The sequence below is a fragment of the Zootoca vivipara genome, chromosome 14 (assembly GCF_965207765.1).
Source record: "Zootoca vivipara chromosome 14, rZooViv2.hap1.1, whole genome shotgun sequence".
Lineage (NCBI taxonomy): Eukaryota > Metazoa > Chordata > Lepidosauria > Squamata > Lacertidae > Zootoca > Zootoca vivipara.
The window spans coordinates 42,270,494-42,294,088 of record NC_142597.1 but is presented as its reverse complement, the minus strand read 5'-3'; the positions used below and the strand labels follow the sequence as shown (position 1 = coordinate 42,294,088).

The 23,595-nt window shown below is 46.9% G+C and overlaps 1 protein-coding gene across 1 annotated transcript in view; it reads left to right on the top strand.

Moving 5' to 3' along the window:
- The window catches only part of CLTC (clathrin heavy chain), a 77,627-nt gene that overhangs the window by 26,923 nt on the left and 27,109 nt on the right, over window positions 1-23,595 (top strand). The window contains exons 2-13 of the mRNA XM_035140282.3: window positions 863-1,070; window positions 5,748-6,016; window positions 8,016-8,177; window positions 8,999-9,112; window positions 10,203-10,376; window positions 16,614-16,811; window positions 18,039-18,239; window positions 19,133-19,285; window positions 20,466-20,588; window positions 21,416-21,553; window positions 22,382-22,546; window positions 22,713-22,893. Coding sequence (XP_034996173.1) covers window positions 863-1,070; window positions 5,748-6,016; window positions 8,016-8,177; window positions 8,999-9,112; window positions 10,203-10,376; window positions 16,614-16,811; window positions 18,039-18,239; window positions 19,133-19,285; window positions 20,466-20,588; window positions 21,416-21,553; window positions 22,382-22,546; window positions 22,713-22,893 — 2,086 coding nt within the window. The remainder of the gene's footprint in view (window positions 1-862; window positions 1,071-5,747; window positions 6,017-8,015; window positions 8,178-8,998; window positions 9,113-10,202; window positions 10,377-16,613; window positions 16,812-18,038; window positions 18,240-19,132; window positions 19,286-20,465; window positions 20,589-21,415; window positions 21,554-22,381; window positions 22,547-22,712; window positions 22,894-23,595) is intronic.

Below are 23,595 nucleotides of genomic sequence, written 5' to 3'. Positions count from 1 at the left end.
TGGTGGAGGAGAATAAATGGAGAGTGGGTTTCCTCTGCTCACCATTTATTTATCCCACCCCCACCCCCGGTGCAAAGCTGCAATCAAAGAAGATAAATGCGCTTAAGTTTTGAGTTGCCTGTACAGAAATCTCCTGGGTGCATAAGCAATAAGGCAGTCTCTCAAGTAGCTTGGTGTTCTGCTGTAAAATAGGGACTTACATGTTTGTATCCCTGAGCTGAGATAGGGACTTATATGTTAGTACCAATACAGCTGAACTTGCAGATTGGCACCCAGTGGAAGTTAAGCAGGGTGTTTGTTATATGCTGGTGGTAGTCAGCCCCTGCAAGCGACCTAGCCTCTTCATTCTGTGGGTGATGTGGGTGGGTGATGCGGGTACCGTACTGGCTACCCCTGCAGTAGCTTGTGCTTGTTCTGACCAAAGCTCCTTTTGATGAAAGCAAGTGTATGGTGTAGTATGCAAAAGACTTGGGGAGCGGTACCCATGATTTTAACTTAAATTGTGAGTTCCATTGATGGCTTTAGGTTTTATAGTGTTGAGGCATTTCTGTGCCTACACACTGGGATGAGTGGCAGTTGATTAACAATGGAAGACTCTCTGAAAGAGCCCTGCGTATTGCTATGGACTATTCATTGTCATAGGTGGCTTTGTGGTACATTCCATAAATGTCTTCTCGCCAACATCTGAAGGGAATACAGGATGGTGCTCTTAGTGGCTGCCTGTAATGGGCCAAATGGAAGTGCTTGGAATTTAATCCCAGAGCATTATAAACCCTATTGAGTTTTTATGAGATGTTGGCTGTTGTAAAGGGACTATGAATAATTGAATGACTTTGAACTCTCTTATGTGTTTGTCTTCCAGCTCCAGAACCTGGGCATTAACCCGGCCAACATTGGCTTCAGTACTCTGACCATGGAGTCTGACAAGTTCATCTGCATACGAGAGAAAGTTGGAGAGCAGGCCCAGGTGGTCATCATTGACATGAATGACCCCAGCAATCCCATTCGCCGGCCGATTTCAGCTGACAGTGCAATCATGAACCCCGCCAGCAAGGTCATTGCCCTGAAAGGTACAGGAAATCTTCTCAACATATTTCTGAATTCGAGTTGAGCTTTTTAGAAACATGTTTTAAGTTTCAAAAGGTGTACTGGTTTTTGTTGCCGCTACGATTTTGTCAATACTACTTTTTCTCCTTTTACAACTATGAGAAGCTCTGGGTTACCAAACATATGCAGTATTTATTGAAAACTAGCAGGGTTGATGAGCTGGTGAAATCCTTGATGGCTTTTTCCACTACAAGGCTGGTTTGTAGTATGACTTCCATCAAAAGCTCTGTTTAAACTAAACAAGCCTTGTTACTAAGCCCCCAAAATTTCTAGCCAGTAAAAAATAAATAAAAATAGTTGCATGCTTCTTAGTTTACTTACAGGGCTTTTTTTTTGCTTTTTTGCTTTTTAACCAAAAAAGGGCTCCCAGAACAACTTTGAGAGATAAGTAATAGAACAGCCCTGGAACTCGTTTATGATTTAAGCAAGAGTGGCTGTACCCAGCTCCCTGAATTTTTTTTTTTGCTTGATTCAAGAGCCCTCCAGTTTGTCATTAAAAATAAGAAGGTTAAATTTACTGGCACTTCTGCGGGTCCCCTGCTAAACTGCCATTGTTCCAAAAGGGCTTTAAGCCCCCCTTAAACTTTTTTTTTAAAAAAATGCTGAGTTGAATAATGAACTAACAAGATTTAAAATTATGTAGAATAGCTAGTGGGTAGTCTTTTGGAAGGCAGCCTTGAGAGCTGCATTTCTTACCGCACCTTTGACCGCACCTAATTGGAGGTATGGCTGCCAGAAGGTTGACCCTTGGGTCAGTGTGGGGGAAAGGGGCTTCACCTACTCCACAGCCAGAGTAGACACTGGGAAGGCTAACAAAAGGGAGGAACAGAGCCTGCTCATTCTCCTGGAAAGGAATCTCATGCGCTCACCTGTCTGGAATTCCTGATCTCCCATGGTGCCTATGCTAGTGGTTATGTGGAAGAGCGGTGTGATCGGTGCTTGTGTTCGTCCAGAGTTTTGAAGAGAGCTTACCATAATTAGCAACTGGGAAATAAGAGAGAAGAGAATAGCATAGTTAAGCTGCATCCCACCTTATTATTGGTGGTGATTACCCCTGTGATTTTATTCTGGGTCCAGTTGTTACCATCAGTGACCTGGCTTGCATGACATGGTAAGCCAGACTATGTCTTACTAAGAATGTGCAAATGTGGGCTCCTGGAGAGGAGCTCACAGCTGATTTGCACTTCCTTGGCCCATTTGCTCTTGTGATGTGCAGATCTAAGCCAAGGTTTAGCTTAGTGTGCCTTTCAAACCAGGAGTCACTATCACTATTTTTTTTAATATAAAACCTTACTATCATTAAAAAAAATCAGAGTAAGAATATTAGCAATATCATAATTGGCAAAGGGACCCCATTTGTTCTCTTATGCAAGTTAATAAGGAACATCGGAAGCTACCTTCTGTCAAGTCAGACCATTGGTCTGCCTAGGTCAGTATTCTCAATGTTGACTTACTGCCGGCTTTCCAAGGTTTCAGGCAAGGGAGCCTTTTCCAGCCCAGCTGTAGATGCTGGGAATCAAGCCTGGGACCTTCTGCATGCAAAGCTGATGATCTACCACTCAGCTGTGGCCCTTCACCACCTCCTTCTAACGGGGTGCACCAATTTCCCCGCCCTCTTTCCACGTTCCATCTCTCCTGAGGCATAGTTTTCAAAGGCAGGGCAAACGGTGTTATAGTATCCTCCTTGTTACACAAGAAATTGGTAAATATAACTTACCTAGGTTTACAAGTCCCAACTTGAGCAAGTCTTTGTGCTGGATGCGAACTGCCTAGTCACCTTTGCTCAAAACGTTCAAAGTTTTTTAATTTTATTTTATAAAAAGCACTGCTCATCTGCCCTCCCCAAAAGACAGCATATTGCCTCATTTCTTTTATTTGCTGGAGAAACGTAAGCTCTCAACTGTCTCATTACAATAGCTTCCTCTTTCTTTCTTCTGATGGCTTTAATGTTGTATCACTATTTTTGTCACACTTTCTAATGCTTTCTTGTGTGTGCAGATGGTGAGTTACCTCCGTTTCAGATTGTATTTGTGTTTGTCCTGTTTTATGAAAAGAGAATGCAAAAGGCTTACCAGCTTAAAGGCTTAACGGGGGCACATCTCGGAATAATTAAGGTGGAGGAGTAGACAAGGACCTATATATTCTGTCTGCTGTGGAGTCTTGTTCTCAAAGCTCCTTTCTTTTTTCTTTTTTGAAAAAACCCCCACAAACAAACCCTATTCCCGAAATAGCTTGTACCTCTGCAGCATCTTTCCTTGGAGCTGTAGAGATGCGCTTGGTTGGAAGCAGTAAACTTGGATATGCATAAAGCTTTTTATAAACAGGACTGAGACTCTTACAATTCCATATCTGGCTGTATTATTTTTTGCTTTTCATGTGCTCCGTGGGGGGCGAAACTGAAGCCGTAGCCTGGCTGTCAAATAGATGTTATCTTGGATTACCAACCCCAACCTCTAAATCCAAGTTTGCATAGTGAAAGGAATACTGACTGAACTAGTCCTAGTTCTGTCCCCCCCACCCATCCTTGCCACTTTTTTTTTTTACCCCGAGGAAACAAGCCTAACCTGTTGTCTTGAAGACTAACCATCAAGCCAAGCCCAGCTCAGAGCAGATGGGTGACCCTCGGTGGATGGTTGACGCATATCCTTCAGCTCCGAAACTTAGTTCTTTAATGGCTTTGAAAGTTCTGGCCTGCATAGCTTCTGTGCTTTTGTGTTCCTCTGGATTGTATATAAAAAAAAACCCACCCACCCATCCACACACATGACCTTAGGAGGGAAATACACACAGCTTTCTCTCCTAGCTGTTTAAAATGAATTAAACCAATGTCTTTGCTTCTAATGACCTCATGCCAGCTACACCCATGAATCTTTTCTGCCTGGTGCAATTCTAGTTCTCAGAGCGGGAGGTATGAAACAATTGCGGCGTTGTCATGGCTGGGCTGGGAGATCATGCTACACTAGCTTCTCCTCTCCGGTTCCCAACCTTGGTCAACGTCTTGATAGTAAGCTGTACTCCTGACAGTGGTTAGTACCAAAAGGAAAAAAGGTCTTGGCTTCCTTCCACAGTGTCCCACAGGCCTCTTTCTTTGGCCATTTCTAGAGCTTGCTCTGTGGCTCTTTGCCTACTCCCCCGCCCTTTCCTGTCAACATTAGGGACATAGGAAGCTGCTTCCTACCAAGGCAGCCCATTGGTCAGTTTTTTGTCTAACACTAACTGGCAGTGGCTCTCCAGGGTTTCAGGCAGGAGCCTCTCCCAGCCCTACCTAGAGATGTCAAGGGCTGAACCTGAGACCTTTGGCATGCAATTTGGGTGTTCTATCACTAAGCTGTTGGACATGCCACTTGGGTGGGGTATAAATAATAAAATTATCAATATTTTATTATTAACCAGTAAAACCGCTTGTTGTAAATAACTGCAACCGATAACCCAAAGGGCACAGTTAAGAATTAATATTAAAACACCAGGAAGGCTTGGTTGCCCAGGTATGTCAAGTGTGCCAAAAGCATCATGGGCACTGGGCGCTTTCCAGAGCTCTTAGGGGAGGCAATTCCATAGGAAAGGTGCCACCACAGAGAAGGCCCTTCCCCCTTGGTTACCACTACCTGAGGTTGCAGCTAAGCGTGTTGCTGGGAACTGGAGGCATTGCTACTTCATTCCCATCTGCCCCAACGAGCTCAGGGCAGCGTCCATATTGTAGTTCCCCGTGTTGCCCTCCCAACAGCCCTGTGAGGAGGGTGTGGGAAAGACCGCCCAGAGACCTTAGTGGCCAAGCAGGGGTCGAAACCCAAGCCTCCCTGCTCCAGATTCCCAGCACTTGTCAGCTGTGCCGCACTGATTCCTTACTCATGGTAAGAATGCCGGAGGTGGTGGCATGATCCAGTGTTGACATGTGAACATTCACACCCCCCCCTTTTCCACTCCTCCTGAGACTTGAAGCACCCCCTCCGCCAAAGCCTGCCTGGTTGTCATTGTGTGAGCTCATCTTCTCCCACCCACCCCTGTGTGTAGTGCACGTATCTTTCCCCCATACCCAAATAATCTGCAGTACACAACAGTAAAGAAACTTTGTTAAGGGTTTTGGTTCGATTAAAACCAAACTTGCAGCTGACCTAACAAAGTGTCCGCTTTGTGACTGCCTATTCACGTGGAAAACTTGTCTTGTGTTCCTCCTGTACTTGTCCTCGATGCGGACATCAATGTGTGTGTAGCACTGCCCGTTGTATGCCGTGGTGTACTTTTATCTCTCAAGTGAGAAGTCTTATTTTAAAAATCCGCCTCTTTGCGTTAAGGATGAGTTTAACCTAGCATGAGAATCAAAACATCTCGACTGCAGTATGAATGAGACTCGTGTTTGCAATACCCGGCTGTGAAGCCATAACCAATTAATTCAACAATTGGTTCTGTAATAATAACTTTTGTGTAAGAGTTGTGGCTTTAGAAATGTTGGTGTCTGTTTTTTTATTTTAAAAAAGCAGCAGCCCACTGATCACTGAGAATTATGATTATTTTTCACAACTAACTGTAGTGCACAAAACTTTCTGAGGGTCAGGTGGTGTGTGCAGACGTTTTAAGCCCTCACCTTGGCCCTTCAGCTCTGCTTCTGCTTCAGCTAATTTCCCTGTAAATCGTGTCCCTAGCTGGGAAGACCCTCCAGATCTTTAATATTGAAATGAAAAGCAAAATGAAAGCTCACACCATGACGGACGACGTCACCTTTTGGAAGTGGATTTCTCTGAACACGGTTGCGCTGGTCACCGACAGCGCTGTGTACCACTGGAGCATGGAAGGGGAGTCTCAGCCGGTCAAGATGTTCGATCGCCATTCTAGCCTCGCCGGCTGCCAGATCATCAACTACCGTACGGATGCGAAGCAGAAATGGTTGCTTTTGACTGGTATATCTGCACAGGTAATGCATCGGTATAAGTGGATGTATGTGTATCCAAATACGTGGAAATTGTGGCTTTTAACTAGAATCTGTGCTAAACTGCATGGGCGGAGTGGTTCCCGCACTCTAGGGAACATCAGAAGAGTCTTGCTGGATCAGGCCAAAGGCCCATCTAGTCCTGTGCTCTGTTCTCACAGTGGCCATCCAGATGTTCATGGGAAAGCCCGCAAGTACGACCTGAGCGCAACAGCAGCATTCTCCCTACCTGCGATACCCAACAGCTGGTATTCAGAGGCATATTGCATCAACCTCTCCATTTTACTAATGGGCAAGCACACAACCTTTGAATTTTGTCGTGGCTAAACAGGGAATGTATGTGTCTGCATTCTGTGGAGAGCTGGCACCCTTCCCCCCCCCCACCCCTAGTGCATACCATGTTGATGTTCTGGTCATTGTCCCAGCATAAAGTCACAGTATTTAATCTACCCTGATGAAATAGTCTGACTAGATGCCACTCTGCAAAGACGTCTTGATAAAATGTGACAAAATCCAGACCGCAAGCCTGAACCTGACCAGGGCCAATGAGATGGGGGGAGTATTCCTGCATTCTCATTAAAAATAACCTTGGTCTTCCTGGGTTTTGCTTTTTGTAAGCTATTGTCCCTTTCAATGGTGCCTGTAGAGTTTGTTAAATAGAAACTCGTTATAATGTAGTTCAGCTGAAGTCTGTTATCCTGTGGCAAATTCTTGCCTCCATAGCCTGGTGAAAAGGAGGCTGTGGGTGACAGTGACTTGTAGGAGTGTAATGGTGGGAGATTCATCACTGCTGCTCAAGTATTGGGCCTGCCAGGCTAACCTTTTGGCCTGCTGTTTTGACCAGGCCACACTCACCTGCTCTGCATCTGACTTCATATGATGTCAGGTGTAAGGCAAGTAAAGATGCCACAGGGCTAAAAGGGGGCTTGTAGACACTGTTGAGCAGCTGATAGATGACACCTGCCGAATCCCTTGCACAGTGCTCTCCCCAGGGATCAGCAAAGGGCAGTCCTTTTATCTTCAAATTGTGTGTGCAGAAATAGGTCACCTGATGTCAGGTAATTGACAGGTTGGCACTCCTCCCACCTGCCAAATATTGCCATTGGGAGGTGGAGGAAATCGAAGTCCAGCCCTCCAGCCAGATCCAGTTCCTCATCCCCACGCTACAGGAGGAAACTAGAGGAGCCAAATGCAAGTTTCCGTTTTGTTTAACTACATTTTTACATGCCCCCTTTCTACCAAAGCAACCCGGGCAATTTGCAGTTTAGAATAATGCCTTAGATCAGGCATAGGCAACCTTGGCTCTCCAGATGTTTTGGAACTACAACTCCCATGATCCCTAGCTAACGGAGCCAGTGGTCAGGGATCATGGGAGTTGTAGTTCCAAAACATCTGGAGAGCCAAGGTTGCCTATGCCTGCCTTAGATAGAAAGCATTTTACAAAAAGAGTAGGTGGGGGGACAAGCAAATCTAGGTCCTGCATACCAGCTCTTCTCATACTGTTGAGTAGTGGGCAGATAGAATGATCACTGCAGGAAACAGTTCTGGGAGAAAAGGGTTTAACTGCAGTTCATTCCATTCAGACCAACGACCTCACTTTCTCCTCTCAAGTTGGTCAGGTGGAGTGGGAGTTCTGTGAAGTCACCAGTGGGCAACCTGTAGCCCTCCTGATGTTGCTGGCCTGCAACTCCTGTCATCCCTGACAGTTTGTCCTGGGTGTTGCAAGTGCAGCAAAATCCAAGGGACTACCACTACCCCTGCAGTAGATTATACCGTTAACCAAGTATTTTAACCAGACTTTCTGCCCCTCTACAAATGCACAAGTCAAAAAAACTTCCTGTGTCTATAAAGGCTATGCCCAGGCTTGCATGAATATGCCTAGCTGGCGTGTTAAGCCAGTTAATTAGGGTTTATGGTTATCATAATGTTACAGAGTTGAATATTCATGCGTGTGCTCTTTTCTTTTCTTTTCTTTTTGATAAAGCAAAACCGTGTCGTAGGAGCCATGCAGCTTTACTCTGTAGATAGGAAAGTGTCACAGCCCATTGAGGGCCATGCGGCTAGCTTTGCGCAGTTCAAGATGGAAGGCAATGCGGAAGAATCCACCCTTTTCTGTTTTGCAGTGAGAGGACAAGCAGGAGGCAAGGTAAAAGGGAGGGGGGACACAAATACAGGGTTCTGGGTATGGCGTGTAATAAGCCTAGTTGGCAAATATGAGAGAAGGGAAGCAATAGTGGAACAGTGGGGAACCTCAGACCTTGAGGCTGTGGCCCTCCAGACTTCCCTATCTGGCCCTTAGGTCTCTTTCTAGGTTACAGCTCATGCTCAGTCCAGCCCTAAACCCCTCTTGATTGTATTTCTCTGGCTGAAATGTGTCTTTCAACTGTGATGATGCCTCTTGCTTTCTTGCATGAAGCATAGAAGGGTTTTTTTGTGGGGGGGGGGTAGTGTAGAAACCTCTTGACATTTGCACAACTGGAGTGTAGCTACCATGTATCGTTAAGAGTTGCATTCATTTCCATTCCTACTTTTGCCTCTGGACCTGGTATGCGGCCCCTGCAAGATTGCTCACAAGAGAAAATGTGGCCTTTGGACTGAAAAAACCATTCCCTTCCCCTGCTATAGTCATTTTCAGAAGGACACTTCCAGAGAACATTGGATGGATGCTGGAGCAAGGAGACTTCCAGCAAAGACGCACACCATGTTGGCCTTGCTGTAACAAGCATCTCTTGGCTGATCTTTCGCACGGTTCAGTGGCCTCAGTCTAGTGTCAACAGGGCTATAGCCGGGACCCTCTTTAATTAGAGTGTTCTCCCTTTATTTGATAAAGGAACAGAGTATTGAAAAGTATTTGCACCCACTGTGGCTGCTGCCGTGTAAAATAGCGGGCCTGAATGATGAAAATGCTTCAGGAACTTCCCAAGGAAACTTAGAGATGCAATTCAGTCCTCTTTCTCTCCCATGCAGTTACATATCATTGAAGTTGGCACCCCTCCCACAGGAAACCAGCCTTTCCCCAAGAAAGCTGTGGATGTCTTCTTCCCACCTGAAGCACAGAATGACTTCCCAGTAGCAATGCAGGTATTACCAAGGGACAATTTTTGCTTTCTTAACTCCTCATACCTTTTTTTTTGGGGGGGGGGAGAGTGGTGGTGGTGGGCATCATCTGTAAATCAGTCATTTCAAAATGCTGATGGATGGCGAAGCTTAATACCGCCAACTTCCAAGCCTTGGATTTAACTGTGTAAGCTGCCTTTAATTGCTGCTTAGCCTTCCCTTTTATAGAACAAAAGTTCAGGTATTTTTGGCTTTTGTAAGTGCTTGTTAGGCAGCTCGTTACTTAGCGAAGCTTGCTCTGCTCTTTGGCACTTGGACAATTCATACTTGATGTATTCAACTTATTTCGTAGCCAGTACTAAACTACAGCCAGGTCTGTGTGTGTACCATGGATATGTGGGAGAACAATATGGGTGAATATGGCTGCAGAGTTCAGTATCCCAAGAATCTCAGCTTTCAGGAAAAAGTAAGGAGTAGACCCATTGAAATTAATTGACATGACTAACTTGGACTTAACCTTGACATATAACTTAGTTGAATACAACCCTAATCTTAGTCTATATTGCTGCAAAGAAGGCAATTCCTGCTAAAATCTGGGAAACCAGAGGATGGGTGAATATATCTAGTTGTTGGATTACAGGACATTGTGTATCTGGTCTCAGCACGACTAGTGGAAGGCTTTGAATTTTATGCAGAATGGGTCAGCTTGCAAACTTGCTCAATTTGCATTATGTATACAGTCAAACCTCTGTTTACGCCTACCTCTGTTTGCGACCGCTTCAGCGAGCAACCGCCGCAGACCCGGAAGTGTTTACATCCGAGTTCCGCTCCGTCAGATGCACAGACTCGATCTGCGCAGCGCTCGCGTGTGCAGAAGTGCTCTATCGGTGCTTCATGCACGTGCAGAAGCGTGCCTTCAGGGAGTGACCGCCTCCGCGGAACGGATTGCGGTCACAAACTGAGGTACTACTGTATCTTCAAATTCCCTTAGCACTCAGCTTTAATTTCGCTTCCTACTGAAATTCTGTGCCTTGGTGGAGAGTGTATAGAATTGATCACAACACATGGTGGAGCACCTTAAAAGGACTGTCTCTTTTTGCCCCCCCCCCCGTAGATAAGCGAAAAGCACGATGTGGTTTTCTTGATCACAAAATACGGCTACATCCATTTGTATGACCTTGAAACGGGCACCTGCATCTACATGAACAGAATCAGTGGGGAGACCATCTTTGTCACCGCGCCCCATGAAGCTACGGCTGGAATCATTGGCGTCAACAGAAAAGGACAAGTAATGAAATCTTAATTCTCTTTATTTATTTGTGTTGTGTTCATATCCTGCCCTTCCTCTAAAAAGGAGCTCAGGTCAGAATCGGGTTGCCAGACAGGGATGGGGAGAACCTGCAGCCCTTCAGATGCTGTTGGATTTCAGCTACCAACCAACCAGGGATGATGGGCATCGTAGTCCATCAACATCTGGATGACCATGATTTTCATTAAGCCCATTGCATAGACTTTGAAGCTGGCATTACTATGAGGTTAAGGCCAGGTGGGTAAATGTAATGTGGATGCTGTGCTTGCTTCTCTCTCTCTCTCTCTCCAACCTTCATATGCTCTTCAATGTCTGAGTCTTGGTGTGGTATTCTGAATGTTTGCAGGCATTCAAAACTCCCACCTGCCATCCCATAAAGCAGGTCAAAGTGTTGCATTTGAGCGTTAGTAGGTGAAAGTTCAGAGTTTGCCGCCTGAGCAGTCTCTTGGCAATGTTTAACGCTGCTGACCTTAAAGATCTTTGCCATACCGCTGATACTTGATTTGAGTTCCCTACATGCTGTCTGCAGCGGGATGTCACTTTTCAGCCAGCAATCGTGATTTTCCCAGTCAGTCCTATATCAGGTGCTTGAGGATCTAGCGCAGGAAGAATTGAGCCCCCAGGTCAAGCATGGGTGAACCAGTGGCCCTCCAGACGTTATTGGACCACATCTCCCATCATCCCTGACCATTGACCATGCTGGCTGGGACTGATGGGAGTCTGGAGGTCCACAGATTTCCCACCTCTGGCCCTGACTTAAAAGGGTCTTATCCCACTAAAGACCTGCTGAAATGAATGGGACCAAGTCAGTTACGCCCATTATTTTGAATGGCTCTTCTCTGAGTAGGACTAGCATTTGCTACGAACCAAAGAAGTGTAGCCTGGGGCTCCACAACCCCCTGATCCAGAAGCCACACCTTTTCCTCTGGTTGTCCTTCTGGAAGTGTGCACGCACACACCCTGGCATTCTCTTTGTTGTGTTAATCTGTTGCCACTCTGTGATTGTGATGGCCGAGGCAGGCTACCCTACCCTAGCATTCCTCGGCTTCATTTCAATGGCAAACCTTGTGAGAAGGGGACAGGCCCCATTTTTAAGCAGCCAGGAGTAATAAAAGCATGGGGAAGCAAGAGATCTGGGCATCCTTTGGGAACTCCATGATTGTACTCCTGCAAGGGGTCTGGGAGGACTTCAAAGCGCTAAAATGTGAAAGGTACTATCTTACGTATCCTCTCATCCCTGTGCTTCTCTGCCTTTTAATTTTGCTTCTTAACCCAAGAGGGTTGCGGTCTTTAATTGCCCTAGACAGATTAGCCTACCCAAGTTTTAATTGGGCTTTGAACAAATGGGACACTGTAGGAACCGCATGACTTCTGGGGTGTTCATGTAGTAGTCATCCATCTCCACTTTCATTCCCTTACAATGAGTGGTAGACCTTCTTTGCTGAAAAGCCGTGGTTTCTCTGAAGATAATCCTACACGCAACTATTTGGCACCGTGCAAATTCTAAATGGATTGGAAAGCCACATCGCAATCCTCTACCTAATTGGACAGCTCTGTCAAAAGCTCTATAAAGTGTGGCCACCCTGCTAGCTCTTGGCCCACCAACACAGTATGGAGAGCAAAAGGAACATAGGAAGCTGCCTTGTGCTGAGTCAGACCATTGGCCCATCTGGTTCAGTATTGTCTACACTGACTGGCAGTGGCTCTCCAGGATTTCAGGCAGGGGAACCTTCCCATCCCTACCTGGAGATGCCATTGAGGATTGAACCTGGGACCTGCAAGGCAGGTGCTCTATTACTGCGCTTTATTTAAAACTTAATTCCTTTTATGTCAAGAGCCTCTGCTGGTTTTTTGGTTTCTCTCTCCCTGTCTACCCCTCCTCCCCTCTCTCTTCTCCTCCCCCCCTCCCTGGAAATTAAACTGCTTGCCTCTTGGCCTAGGTAGCAGTGAGCTGTCCTTCAGTCCCCCCCCCCCCTTTTTCTTTAATGGTCAATCAAGTTTCTCTGGCTTGAATCATTTCTTGCAATTGGGGAAGGTTGCGGCTAGTGGGGAGCCGGGGTGTGGGGTAGTAGCAATTAATAAATGCAAGTAGTTTTAACTCTTTCTTGAAAAAAAAGAACACCCCTCAATATATGCGCAGAATGACAGTGTTAAGGTGAAACTCTTAAGTTCCTTCTTTGGTATGGTTCCGAAGGGCAAAGGCTACTTGGACTGGTTTGCTGTTAGGGTCGCTTTAATCTTGGAATTCCAGCAGCTTTCTCAAAGAGCTAGCATCCCCCTTCTCCTCGGATTGCGTTAATCTGCCACTAAGCTGCTATGGCCCTGAAAAAGCCTTTCCCTGGCAGCTGGGAAGCAGCAGCTTTGCCATTTCCTGTGTATTGGAGCCCGAGTTGCATTGGAATCTGCCTTACACTGGGCTACGTGTCTGTCCCCCTCAGTATTCCCCACACTGACTGGCAGTGGCTCTCTAGGGCAGAGTCCTACCTGTCACTAACCACTGATTGTCCTGGTGCCAGGAATTCAAACTGGGGGGATCTGCCTGCAGCACAGGTCTTCTGTTGTTGAACTATGGGCCCTGTTAAGTTGATTCAGGTATGTTAAGTTTCCCAGCGTCTTAACTGCACTCACACACACATACACAAAACCTAGACCAGGATGCAAAGGACCACCCAGCTAGTTCAGCACATGTAACGAAAACAGCTGTTTGCCATGCCAAGCTGCTGCTTTGAAGCAGAAGAGACTTGTCCAAAGCAGCCTGATGGGGTTCTGCTGTCTAGCCACCCCACTTGGGTGTTCTTGAGCTGTTGTATTAAGGGTCTTCACAAATTGTGCCTTGGTGGTTAAAAACTCGTGAACAAAGTCTAGGGGCCCCTCTCTCGCTTGGGGGATGTTGGTTCCAGCTCCCCTCGGGGGGGGGGGGGGTAGAGTAAGTAGATGGTGAGGAACCGTGGCTCTCACCAACTTCTCCTTTTCTCCCAGCTGGGCTGGGCCCTTTCTCCGCCTTACAGGGAATTTTTGGAATCCAGCTGGCACGTGAGGAAGAGGAACTGGGCAACTTTCTCTGGTGCTGATGGTTTTGGCTTGGCTCCTGTGAGCCTCCCTGCCAAGGCAGGAGGGGACAGGAAGCTGTCAGGTTCCAACTAGGCCCTACCTTGTAAGGTCAACTGATTCTGGTTGCATTGCAGCCACTTTGGGAAGGTTGGGTTGCCAGGCTATCACTAAGGGGCCACCGCTTCCTGTTTTTCTAACTGAATAGCCTTTTTTTTCATCCAAATGGGTTGTTGTAAGAAGTTAGTAACATTGATATTTTAGTTCCTAGTTTAGTTCTAGTTTGCTCCCTACCCCCACTTCCTCCCCAACCCCCTTTTCCTTTTGTAGTGCTTCTTTGTAAGCCATAGGGCAGGGACTGGCTTCATTATAAAATAAAGCTGTAAGCTGCTCTGGAAGTCTTTTGGGCTGAAAAGGAGGGTATAAATGTTGCAGGCAAATTACGACATCTAGTCTGAGGATGTGTCTGGTACACTGTCCCTTGGAAGCAGGTTCTGAAAGATCAGTGGTTTTTTTTCAGTGGTGGCACTTTTCTATCTTAACTTCAGTGAACAGGGGTAGTGAGCAAGGATGCATCCCCATATCTTTTCTTTTTTAAAAAAGAAGCTTGCAGGGAGATGCCAGACCTAGGCTCTAGGAGCTATGCGCTCCTCTGAGTCTTTCTGCTTGTGTTTCTCCGTGAGGGTGGGGTGGGGGGAAATGACCCTTAGGAAGCTTGTCGGAATTCAAATACTAAAATACAAGGTTTCCCAAGTTGGTTGAAATTAAAGGTTGATCCAACCCAGCACTCAGTCCAGCAGCGGAGCAAGCCGATTGGGCGCCTGGGGAGGTGCGCATGCCCTGCGCCCAGGGGCGGGGCCAGCCGCCCGCAGGGCAGGATGCTTCACGGGGCCTCCAAGAAGTCTGCCTGCCTCCTCCTACTCGGTCACCCTACAGCTGAGGGGGAGGGGGCAGGTGGACCGTTTGGGTAGCGCGGAGGCTGGGAGAGATGCAGTGGCTTGAGTGCATGCTGCAGGCCCTGTGGTGAGTGCCATCCGGCATTTTGTCACCCCCCCCCAGTGGTGACACCCAGGGCAGACCATCCCCATTGCAACCCCCCCCCTGGCTCAGTCTCCCTGTATCATCTCTTCGGTGGGATACTAAATGCAATCTCCATATTTGGCTGTTGTAGCTAAGTAGCTATTGATGGAGAAATTTGGAAACAATCAGTATTTTTTAAATTGCAATCCCCATACCAGCTTGCATAACATTAGCAAACTGTGCTGCCTGTGCGCTGGCTCTGGGGGCAGCCGGGAGTGCTGAGTTACAGCCCTGACCAGCTGTCACATTGTGAATGCTCTAGTCTGCAGAGTGTGTTTTTTTGCATGCTTAACTGAGGTTTGGAATGCTATGCAAATCTGACCTGACCCGGATGTCAGGCATCCATCTGGGATACAAATGCCCCTTGGTAAACCATGTAAATAAATGTATGTATATATATATAAATATGGCGTCCAGATTTGTGGCATGATGTCCTTCTGAGCTGACTGGGAGTATATGATTCATTGCTGTTGGCAGAAGAGTCTTTGCTCTTCTCTTCTTCCCTTTGGGCCTCGAAAGCCTAAAAGGCCAGTGACTCATTCCCTTGACACAGAGGAAGAAGGAGCCCTTCCCCAACTCAGAGCAGCTCTATATATACACACAGAAGAAGCAGTGCAATTCTGAACTGCACCATTTCAGACAGCAAGTGAAGAAGGCATGGGTTTGAATGCTTAGCCTGTATGAAGTGAAATACCTATCAGGGAGAGGGATTCTTTTCCCTACCCTTGCCTCTCCTTTCTGCTAGCTTTCTGGGCTTGCCAGTCAGAAGGTCGGTGGTTCGAATCCACGTGACGGGGTGAGCTCCCATTGCTCTGTCCCAGCTTTTGCCAACCTAGCAGTTTGAAAGCATAGCAGTGCAAGTAAATAAATAGGTACCCCTGTGACAGTGTTTCCATGCACTCTGGCTTCGTTCTCGGTGTCCCGTTGCGGCAGAAGTGGTTTGGTCATGCTGGCCACATGACCTGGAAAGCTGTCTGCGGACAAACGCCGGCTCCCTTGGCCTGAAGCGAGATGAGCGCCGTTACCCCATTGTCCCCTTTGACTGGACTTAACTGTCCAGGGGTCCTTTACCTTTTACCATGTTAAAGGGTCTGGAAATCAAGTAGTTGAGGGAGCTGGGAATGTTTAGCCTAGAGAAGAGGGGACTCAGAGGGGATAAGAGAGCCATCTTCAAATACCTTAAATGCTGTCATATGGAAGATGGAGCAAGGGTGTTTTTTCCTGCTCTGGAGGGTAGGACCTGAACCAGTGACTTCAAGTTCCAAGAAAGGTGATCGTGGAATAACTTCCAGACTGTAAGAGCTTTTAGATAGTGGAACAGATTTCCTTGGAAGATGGTGGAATCTTCTTCATAGGAGGTTTTTAAGCATGTGTTGGATGGCCATCTGTCAGGGATTCTTTAGCTGCAATTCTTGCATTGCTTGTCAATATCCTACTTAAAATTGGTACCCGGAACCGGACACAGTAACCCCAGATATGCTCTAACCAAGGCAGAATGGAGTGGTACTATTACTTCCCTTGGTCCGGACACTATGCTTCTGTTGATGCAGCCAAGAATAGCATTAGCTTTATTTGCTGCTGCATCACACTTTTGACTTGTGCTAAGCTTGTGGCCTGTTAAGACCCCCATATTGCACAGCACATGTAGCTGTCAATCCTGGTGTCCCATATCTTTATGCAGCTGGTTATTCTTGCCTATGTGTAGGACCTTACATTTGCCCGTATTGAAATTAATTTCATTAGTTTGCCCAGTTCTCCAAATCTGCAATATTAGCTACCCTTTCCATTCTGGTGTCATCTGCAAATTTGATAAGCATCCCCCCCAATTCCTTCATCAAAGTCATTTTCAAAGATGTTTAATAACAATGGGTCCAGGACAGAACCCTGTGGCACCCCACCTGTCACTCCCCACCACCCCCAGGATAAGGAACCATTAACGAGCACTCTTTGAGTTTGGTCAGTCAACCAGCTACAAATTCACCTAGCGGTAACATCCAGCCTGTATTTTACCAGCTTCTGTGCGAAATTGTCACGGCGACTTTGTCGAAAGCCTTGCTGAAATCTCTCTACCTTATATTTCCAACGCAGGTTCTGTCTGTGTGTGTGGAAGAAGAGAACATCATCCCATACATCACCAATGTGCTGCAGAACCCTGACCTGGCTCTCCGAATGGCCGTTCGTAACAACCTTGCTGGTGCCGAAGAGCTCTTTGCCCGGAAATTCAATGCGCTTTTTGCCCAGGGGAGCTACTCGGAAGCGGCAAAGGTGGCGGCAAACGCCCCAAAGGTATAGAAAAATGGCTCTTAAGCCATCCAGGCTTTGGTGCCCCTTGAGCGCAGGATCACTCACACAGGGTGTGATGCTGCGGTTACTGCTGGCTGCATGCTTGCTTCACATTGGCTTGTCTCCCAACCCCTGGGGGTGCTCTATTAGCTTTCAGCTTGAGTTATCCCGGGCTGTCGCTTGGGAATTTAGGATGACAGACTACACCCTTTCTATTATACACTGGCAGGTAGGAGTCACGCTCCTCTAGCAATTGGGGCTAAATGTGTGCAGCTGAATGAAGTTGCAGAGGAACATGGGTAGCCCATCTTAAACAGAATCACAATAGTCCAGATGTCTTCGGTTTACAACTCCCATCATACATCTCTGTTGGCAGGGGCTGATGGGAGTTGAGGTTCAGCAAAATCCAAACAAAAGCTGCCTTCAACCCTGGGCTACTGAGTCCACCTGCATGAATGCCATCTCTTCCTTTGCTCTTGAAAGCCCACCTTTCCTGTGAATCCTTTGGCAAAACTCTCCCGTTCACTTGCTGTACTGTAACCTGAAGCAAACACACACAGCATTCCTGTTCCCCCTGTCTCCACACCCTTCCCCCGTCCTCTTGTTTCCCTAGTGGATGCTCTTCGGGGCAGAGATCTGTGCTGTGCAAATAGTAACTTTTAAAAACACCTTATGTACTCTGCCTATTTTTCAGAAGACATTAAAGGTGGGTAACAATCAAAAACAGTATTTTTTAAAAGCAAACAACAACCACAATTCATCTGAACCATAAATGTTAAGTTACTATAAACAGATGCGTGTTGTTTTTGTTTTTTTGGTTCTAACCGGAGGAAGTTATAAGCGTGGGGGCTGCTCCATCTGTAAAGAGCTAGCTATATAACCACCTTTGTGTTCATAATCTAAATGCCCAGTTGGGGGAACTGGGACTGTGAGGTAGTATGAATCTGTGTGGCAATAACTCATTATTTCTGGGATTTTATGAGCAGCACATTTCCTGGCAACAATTCCTATTCACCATTGCAAAAACCCAAAGTGAAAAGTCAGCTGGAATAGCAAGTTCCACTAACTGGATTGTGCCTGGTTCACTAGAGCAGTTCCTGTGTCTGCTGATAGGTTGACAAATGAGGGCACATGTGCATAACTTTAATCTTAAGGTCGGGTAAAATAGTGAAAAATTACGCCCCCTAAAGGACAGGCGATGCATTTTATTTACCCCTCTCTCTTCCAAAGGGGATCTTGCGTACCCCAGACACCATCCGCCGCTTCCAGAGTGTCCCGGCACAGGCAGGCCAGACCTCTCCCCTGCTCCAGTATTTTGGTATCCTGCTAGACCAAGGCCAGCTGAACAAGTACGAGTCGCTCGAACTCTGCCGGCCGGTGCTCCAGCAAGGACGCAAGCAGCTCCTCGAGAAATGGCTGAAAGAAGACAAGGTAAAGCACATCTTTTTGAAGGGGGGGAGGAGTGTGGCTTTAGGAGGTTGCCAGTCACCAAATCCACCCTTTCTGCAGACTGAATTCAGTGGCTCTGTTGTGCATTGAGCCCAAATAGCAGCTGTCCATAAATGAGGGCGTTGAGGTTGCTCTTTAGGGGCTGGTGAGCTACAGATCCGTGCTGTGGCAAATATCAAAATTAAAAGTGCCACCTTGCATATAAAGCAACCTTGTCTTCAGATTGCTGGTTACAGAAAACAGCGTTCATTTGCCAGGACCTTCCCAGATAAACTCAGGGCACTGGATTCTCTACCCCCTTCATTTTCCCAATGCCTTCTGGATCTGTGCCCTATAGAACTGTTTGACCTCTACCAGCTCTTTTGTCTCCAGTTATAATCTGTACATTTTGGTTTGCCTCCTTTAGAAGTAGGTGGGGAGCCTCCTTCGCTCGTTGTTTTAAGTACTTAGAAACTGCTTAATTGTTTTTTTAAAAAAATCCTGTTAATATGTAGTTGTTTTATTACCCGCCCTCCACCCCAAGTTCCCCAGGCCAGGCCACAACAATTTAAAATGTGACATCCTTTTCTCACAATTGTAATTTGTTGTAAACCGTTTGGAGTCTGGAACCGCAATTGGTCTCACTCTACCCTTTACGCACCCCTGCTTGGTATGACTCATAGGGCCCAAGGTGGCTGGCAGGCAAGTGGTGTGTGTGTGTGTGTGTGTGTGTGTGTGTGTGTGTGTGTGTGTGTGTGTGTTGTCATAGGTGCGCAAGAGACCCCCTGAGTTTCTTCTCCAGCCATTCCCTCTTGCACATTTCACAGCTCTGCCTGTGTCAATTTGCTTCTCTTTTCTAATCTGTTTAATTTTTTTTGTTTCTGCGGGGGAAACAGCTGGAATGCTCTGAAGAACTGGGGGACCTGGTGAAATCTGTGGACCCGACACTGGCTCTGAGCGTCTACCTAAGGGCTAACGTTCCCAGCAAAGTGATCCAGTGTTTTGCCGAAACGGGACAAGTTCAGAAGATTGTGCTGTATGCAAAGAAGGTGATTTGCTGTTGGGCTGGAACAAGGAGGCACTGGAGTTCGTGTTGGGGCGCTCACTTTGCCAACCCTGTTTGGGCCCTGCTGACTGGCAGCAGCGACCAAAGGGACGAGGTTCCTTGGTGATGCCCTTTGGCCATTCCCAAAACCCTCAGAGCTTATTTAGATTTCCACCTTGGGTAGGGCTACTTCAGTGTCGCCCCAGTGATATGATGCTCTCCTCAGGGTGGCCTATCTAGCAGAGAGATTATCCTTGCCCCAGACAGTTTAGTCTTGTGAGCCTTTTATTTCACACCTCTTTATTTTATGGCATGGCACTGCTGGGTAATTTTGTATTTCAACTACCGTAAGTTGTTTTGAAGTGTCTGTGTCCAATTTTTTTATAGCTAAAAACTGAATAACTTGGAAAGAGAGAAGGGGTGGGTTCTGACACAGCATGCACAAGAGATCAGAAGCTAGCTATGGAAGTCAGAAGCACAGGATGAACCGGCAGCACCTGTAGAGCTTGCCTGTTTGGGTGGCTGTAGTGATTTAATAGAGGAAGCTACCTTATACGAAATCAGGTTACCGGTCCAGCTAACTCAGTATTGTCTATGCTGACTTGGCAGTGGCTCTCCAGGGTTTCAGGCAGAGTACCGGCATAGGCCACAGGGGTTTGAGCCAGAGCACCCCTGAGCTATGGACCTTCCCCATGGTACTTGGTTGAAGCCCTTTCCAGGAGGTGCGCCAGAGGAGACGAGCCCTTCTGATGTAGAAGCTTAGGCTGAGTGGCTTGCTTTCTAGTTTATGTGTGTCAAATATTTTAGGCCATTTCCTTTCTTTTGAAAAAAAGAGCACAAAGCACATCTTGCCAAAAAAAGAAAAGAAAAAGCGAACAGTAATGAGCAAAGCAGTTTGCAGAATCAATAAACAATACATTTAAAGTCTAAAATGGGATTGGTGAGATTCATATAAAAGACAAGGAATAGTCCTTGGCAAATCAGAAAATAGTAGCAGTAGGAGGCTGGTCCAGAGAGTCTTCCCTGCACCTCTGAGGCTCAGTTTTGGGGTAGCATTTCAGGGGTATGTAATAGAACTTGAGCTTCCAGCAACAGATCTGAAGAACTGGTTGGAAGTTGCCAGGGTAGCTGGTTCTTTAAAAAGTTCACAAAATACCTTTCTGTACATGTGTTTGTGTGTGTAGGTTGGCTACACTCCTGACTGGATCTTCCTCCTGAGGAATGTGATGCGCATTAGTCCAGACCAAGGACAGCAGTTTGCCCAAATGCTGGTTCAGGATGAGGAACCTCTTGCAGATATCACCCAAGTAAGTAAAACTTGAACATGAAGAAAAAAGAAGGTACCTTTTTGGCTTCTGGAGACCTGAAAATACTGATTGGCCCTCCGGAAAGGCGTTTGTGTCAATTTTTAGATGAAAGGTATTGGAGTAGGAAATTCAAGGAATAACTTGGTTTGTCATTTTAAGAAGTGATTCTATGGCCAAAGCTTGTTTTCCACAAGCATAATTCTAGATAAATCAAGGCTGTTGTGAAGATACCAAAGGCTGCATCTACAAATGAACACTGGAAACCGGGTGGTTCTCCAGGACTGATTGCAGCAATAGTTTATTTGCTCTTGTGGGAAAGTGGTCTTTAAACATGCAAACGGTAAAAATAAAATAAAAAATGGAATAAGTTACTCAGTCCCTCCGGAACTTTTTTTTTTTTTTTGCAATGCATGGAGTCTTTGAAAGGTGGAATTTGTGGTTTCTAGGATCAGGTTAGAGACCCTGCCACAGCCTATGTGGCTCTCCCAATGCTGCTGGCCTTCAAATCCCATCATGCCCAGCCAGCATGGCTGATGGTCAGGGATGATGGGAATTGTAGTCCCAACAGCTGGAGAACCACTCATTCCAACCCATCCTTTGCAAGACCCTTGAGTAGTGAGTAAGAGCAGATTTGTGCTACGTCAGTGTTAATGACTGGAAGCAGCTCCTTGAGAGCCTTGGGATATGGACGGTTTCTTCTGATTTAGATAACTTGTATAGTTAGCCAGGATTTTGGGGGGAACAAATTGTACGGTGCTTTATTCCCTACCTCAGGACAGTTTTAAGTAGTGTGAACTCTACATCGAACCTTCTCTTTCCCCCTCCAGATAGTGGATGTGTTCATGGAGTACAACCTGATTCAGCAGTGCACAGCCTTTTTATTGGATGCCCTGAAAAACAACCGCCCATCCGAGGGACCTTTGCAAACCCGCTTGCTTGAAATGAACCTCATGCACGCCCCTCAGGTAGGTACTTTTTTTGGGGGGGGTATGGAAACTTTGCAACCAGGTGGGTGTTATGGACTAAAGCTCAGTAGCTCTGGGGCCGGCACCCTTGATTCCGTGATTATATCCCCCCTGTTGCTGTTCTGAAAGGCTGCAGGAACAACCCAAATGGGGATTGAACTTTACCCAGTAGTTGGTGGGTTGCTTCAAAGCAACCACACTGTCTAGATCAGGTGTGGGGAATCGTTGGGCCTCTGGGTGTTCCTGAACTACAACTCCCATCAGCCACAGCAAACATACCGGTAGTCAGTGGCATGGGATGAAGAGAGTTAAGGCTCCAGAAATATACTCATCCCTTTCTTGATTTGTGGAATGAGTATTTCTGCACCATGTATACCATTCTTGAGCCTCAACATGTGTTAACAATAGAAACTCAAAAGAGTTATTCAGTCCGGCGCTCTGATTTGTAAACAAAACATTAAGAAATATCAGAGGTGGCTGCATCAGTCTGGTAAGACACAAAACAAACCAAGAGTCCTCTGAAAATGAGGGCTGTGGTTCTGGTGTTGTTCTAAAGCTGTGAATGAGCAGCCCTGGTGAGCCTCCTTAAGTAAGAAATTCAGAGCAGGTGCCACATAGAAATGCCTGGAATATCCCTACTTCTCCAAGCAGGCTGCTTTTACCCCTGATGATGGATTCTCCGAGCGCATGGGAGGAAATATATTTGAGGTTTGCCGTGCCACGTTACTGGCTTTCCTTATAGCCTCTTAAAAGCTTACACCTGGTGGCAAAGCCGTAAGCGTAGAATGAAGCCTCCCTTTTGACTGCCAAATCTCCCTTTCCTTCCAGGTTGCTGATGCCATCCTAGGAAACCAGATGTTCACCCACTACGACCGAGCCCACATTGCCCAGCTGTGCGAGAAAGCTGGCCTCCTCCAGAGAGCCCTGGAACACTTCACCGACTTGTATGACATCAAGCGCGCCGTCGTCCACACTCACCTTCTCAACCCCGAGGTACAGGGTCCCAAACCAGCTGTATTTTGAAATGAGTCTTTCCATCACTGATGGTAGATTCCTCCCATTCCAGTCCTCTGCTTTGGGTGCTTGCTGTGTGCAAATTGGACTTAGAACATCACCATGGGTTAGATTTTTTTTTTGACTGCCTGCTTTTAACCTGCAGTGGTTGGTGAACTACTTTGGCTCCCTCTCGGTGGAAGACTCCCTCGAATGTCTCCGGGCGATGCTCTCGGCCAACATCCGCCAGAACTTGCAGATATGCGTCCAGGTTGCTTCAAAGTACCATGAGCAGCTTTCGACCCAGTCCCTCATTGAACTCTTCGAATCTTTCAAGAGCTTTGAAGGTAAGGCAACTGGGCCACCTCAGCTCTTCGCCACAGGGATGAGGAACCTATTTCAGCCTGGGGGGGCCGTATCCCCTCCTGGGGGGCCACTTGCTTAGTGGTGTCCAGGGCCAGGGGCAAAAGCGCACGGAGCAATGAATGTAAAGGTTTCCTTTTGTACAGTAAGGTGAGCCAATGTGGTGCTGTGATCGGGGTCTCTGACTAGGACCTGGGAGACCAGGCTTCGTATCCCTGCTCAGCCATGAAACTCACCAGGCGATGGGCAAGTCACTCCATCTCAGCCTAACTAACTTCCCTCACAGGGTTGTTATGAGGATAAAATTGGGAGGAAGAGAATCGGGTGCACCACCTTGAGCTGCTTGGAGGAGAAGTTGGGGTGTGAATGTAATAAAATAAACAACAAATACACACACCTCTCTATCCTCCAACCAACTGAATAAGAGGCACTATCAGTGTTCAAGGGCACATTTCCAGCCAGCCTAAGTTCACTTGGGGACCCAGGTGGCGCTGTGGGTTAAACCACTGAGCCTAGGGCTTGCCGATCAGAAGGTCAGCGGTTCGAATCCCTGTGACGGGGTGAGCTCCCGTTGCTCGGTCCCAGCTCCTGCCAACCTAGCAGTTCAAAAGCACGTCAAAGTGCAAGTAAATAGGTACCACTACAGCGGAAAGGTAAACGGCGTTTCCATGCGCTGCTCTGGTTCA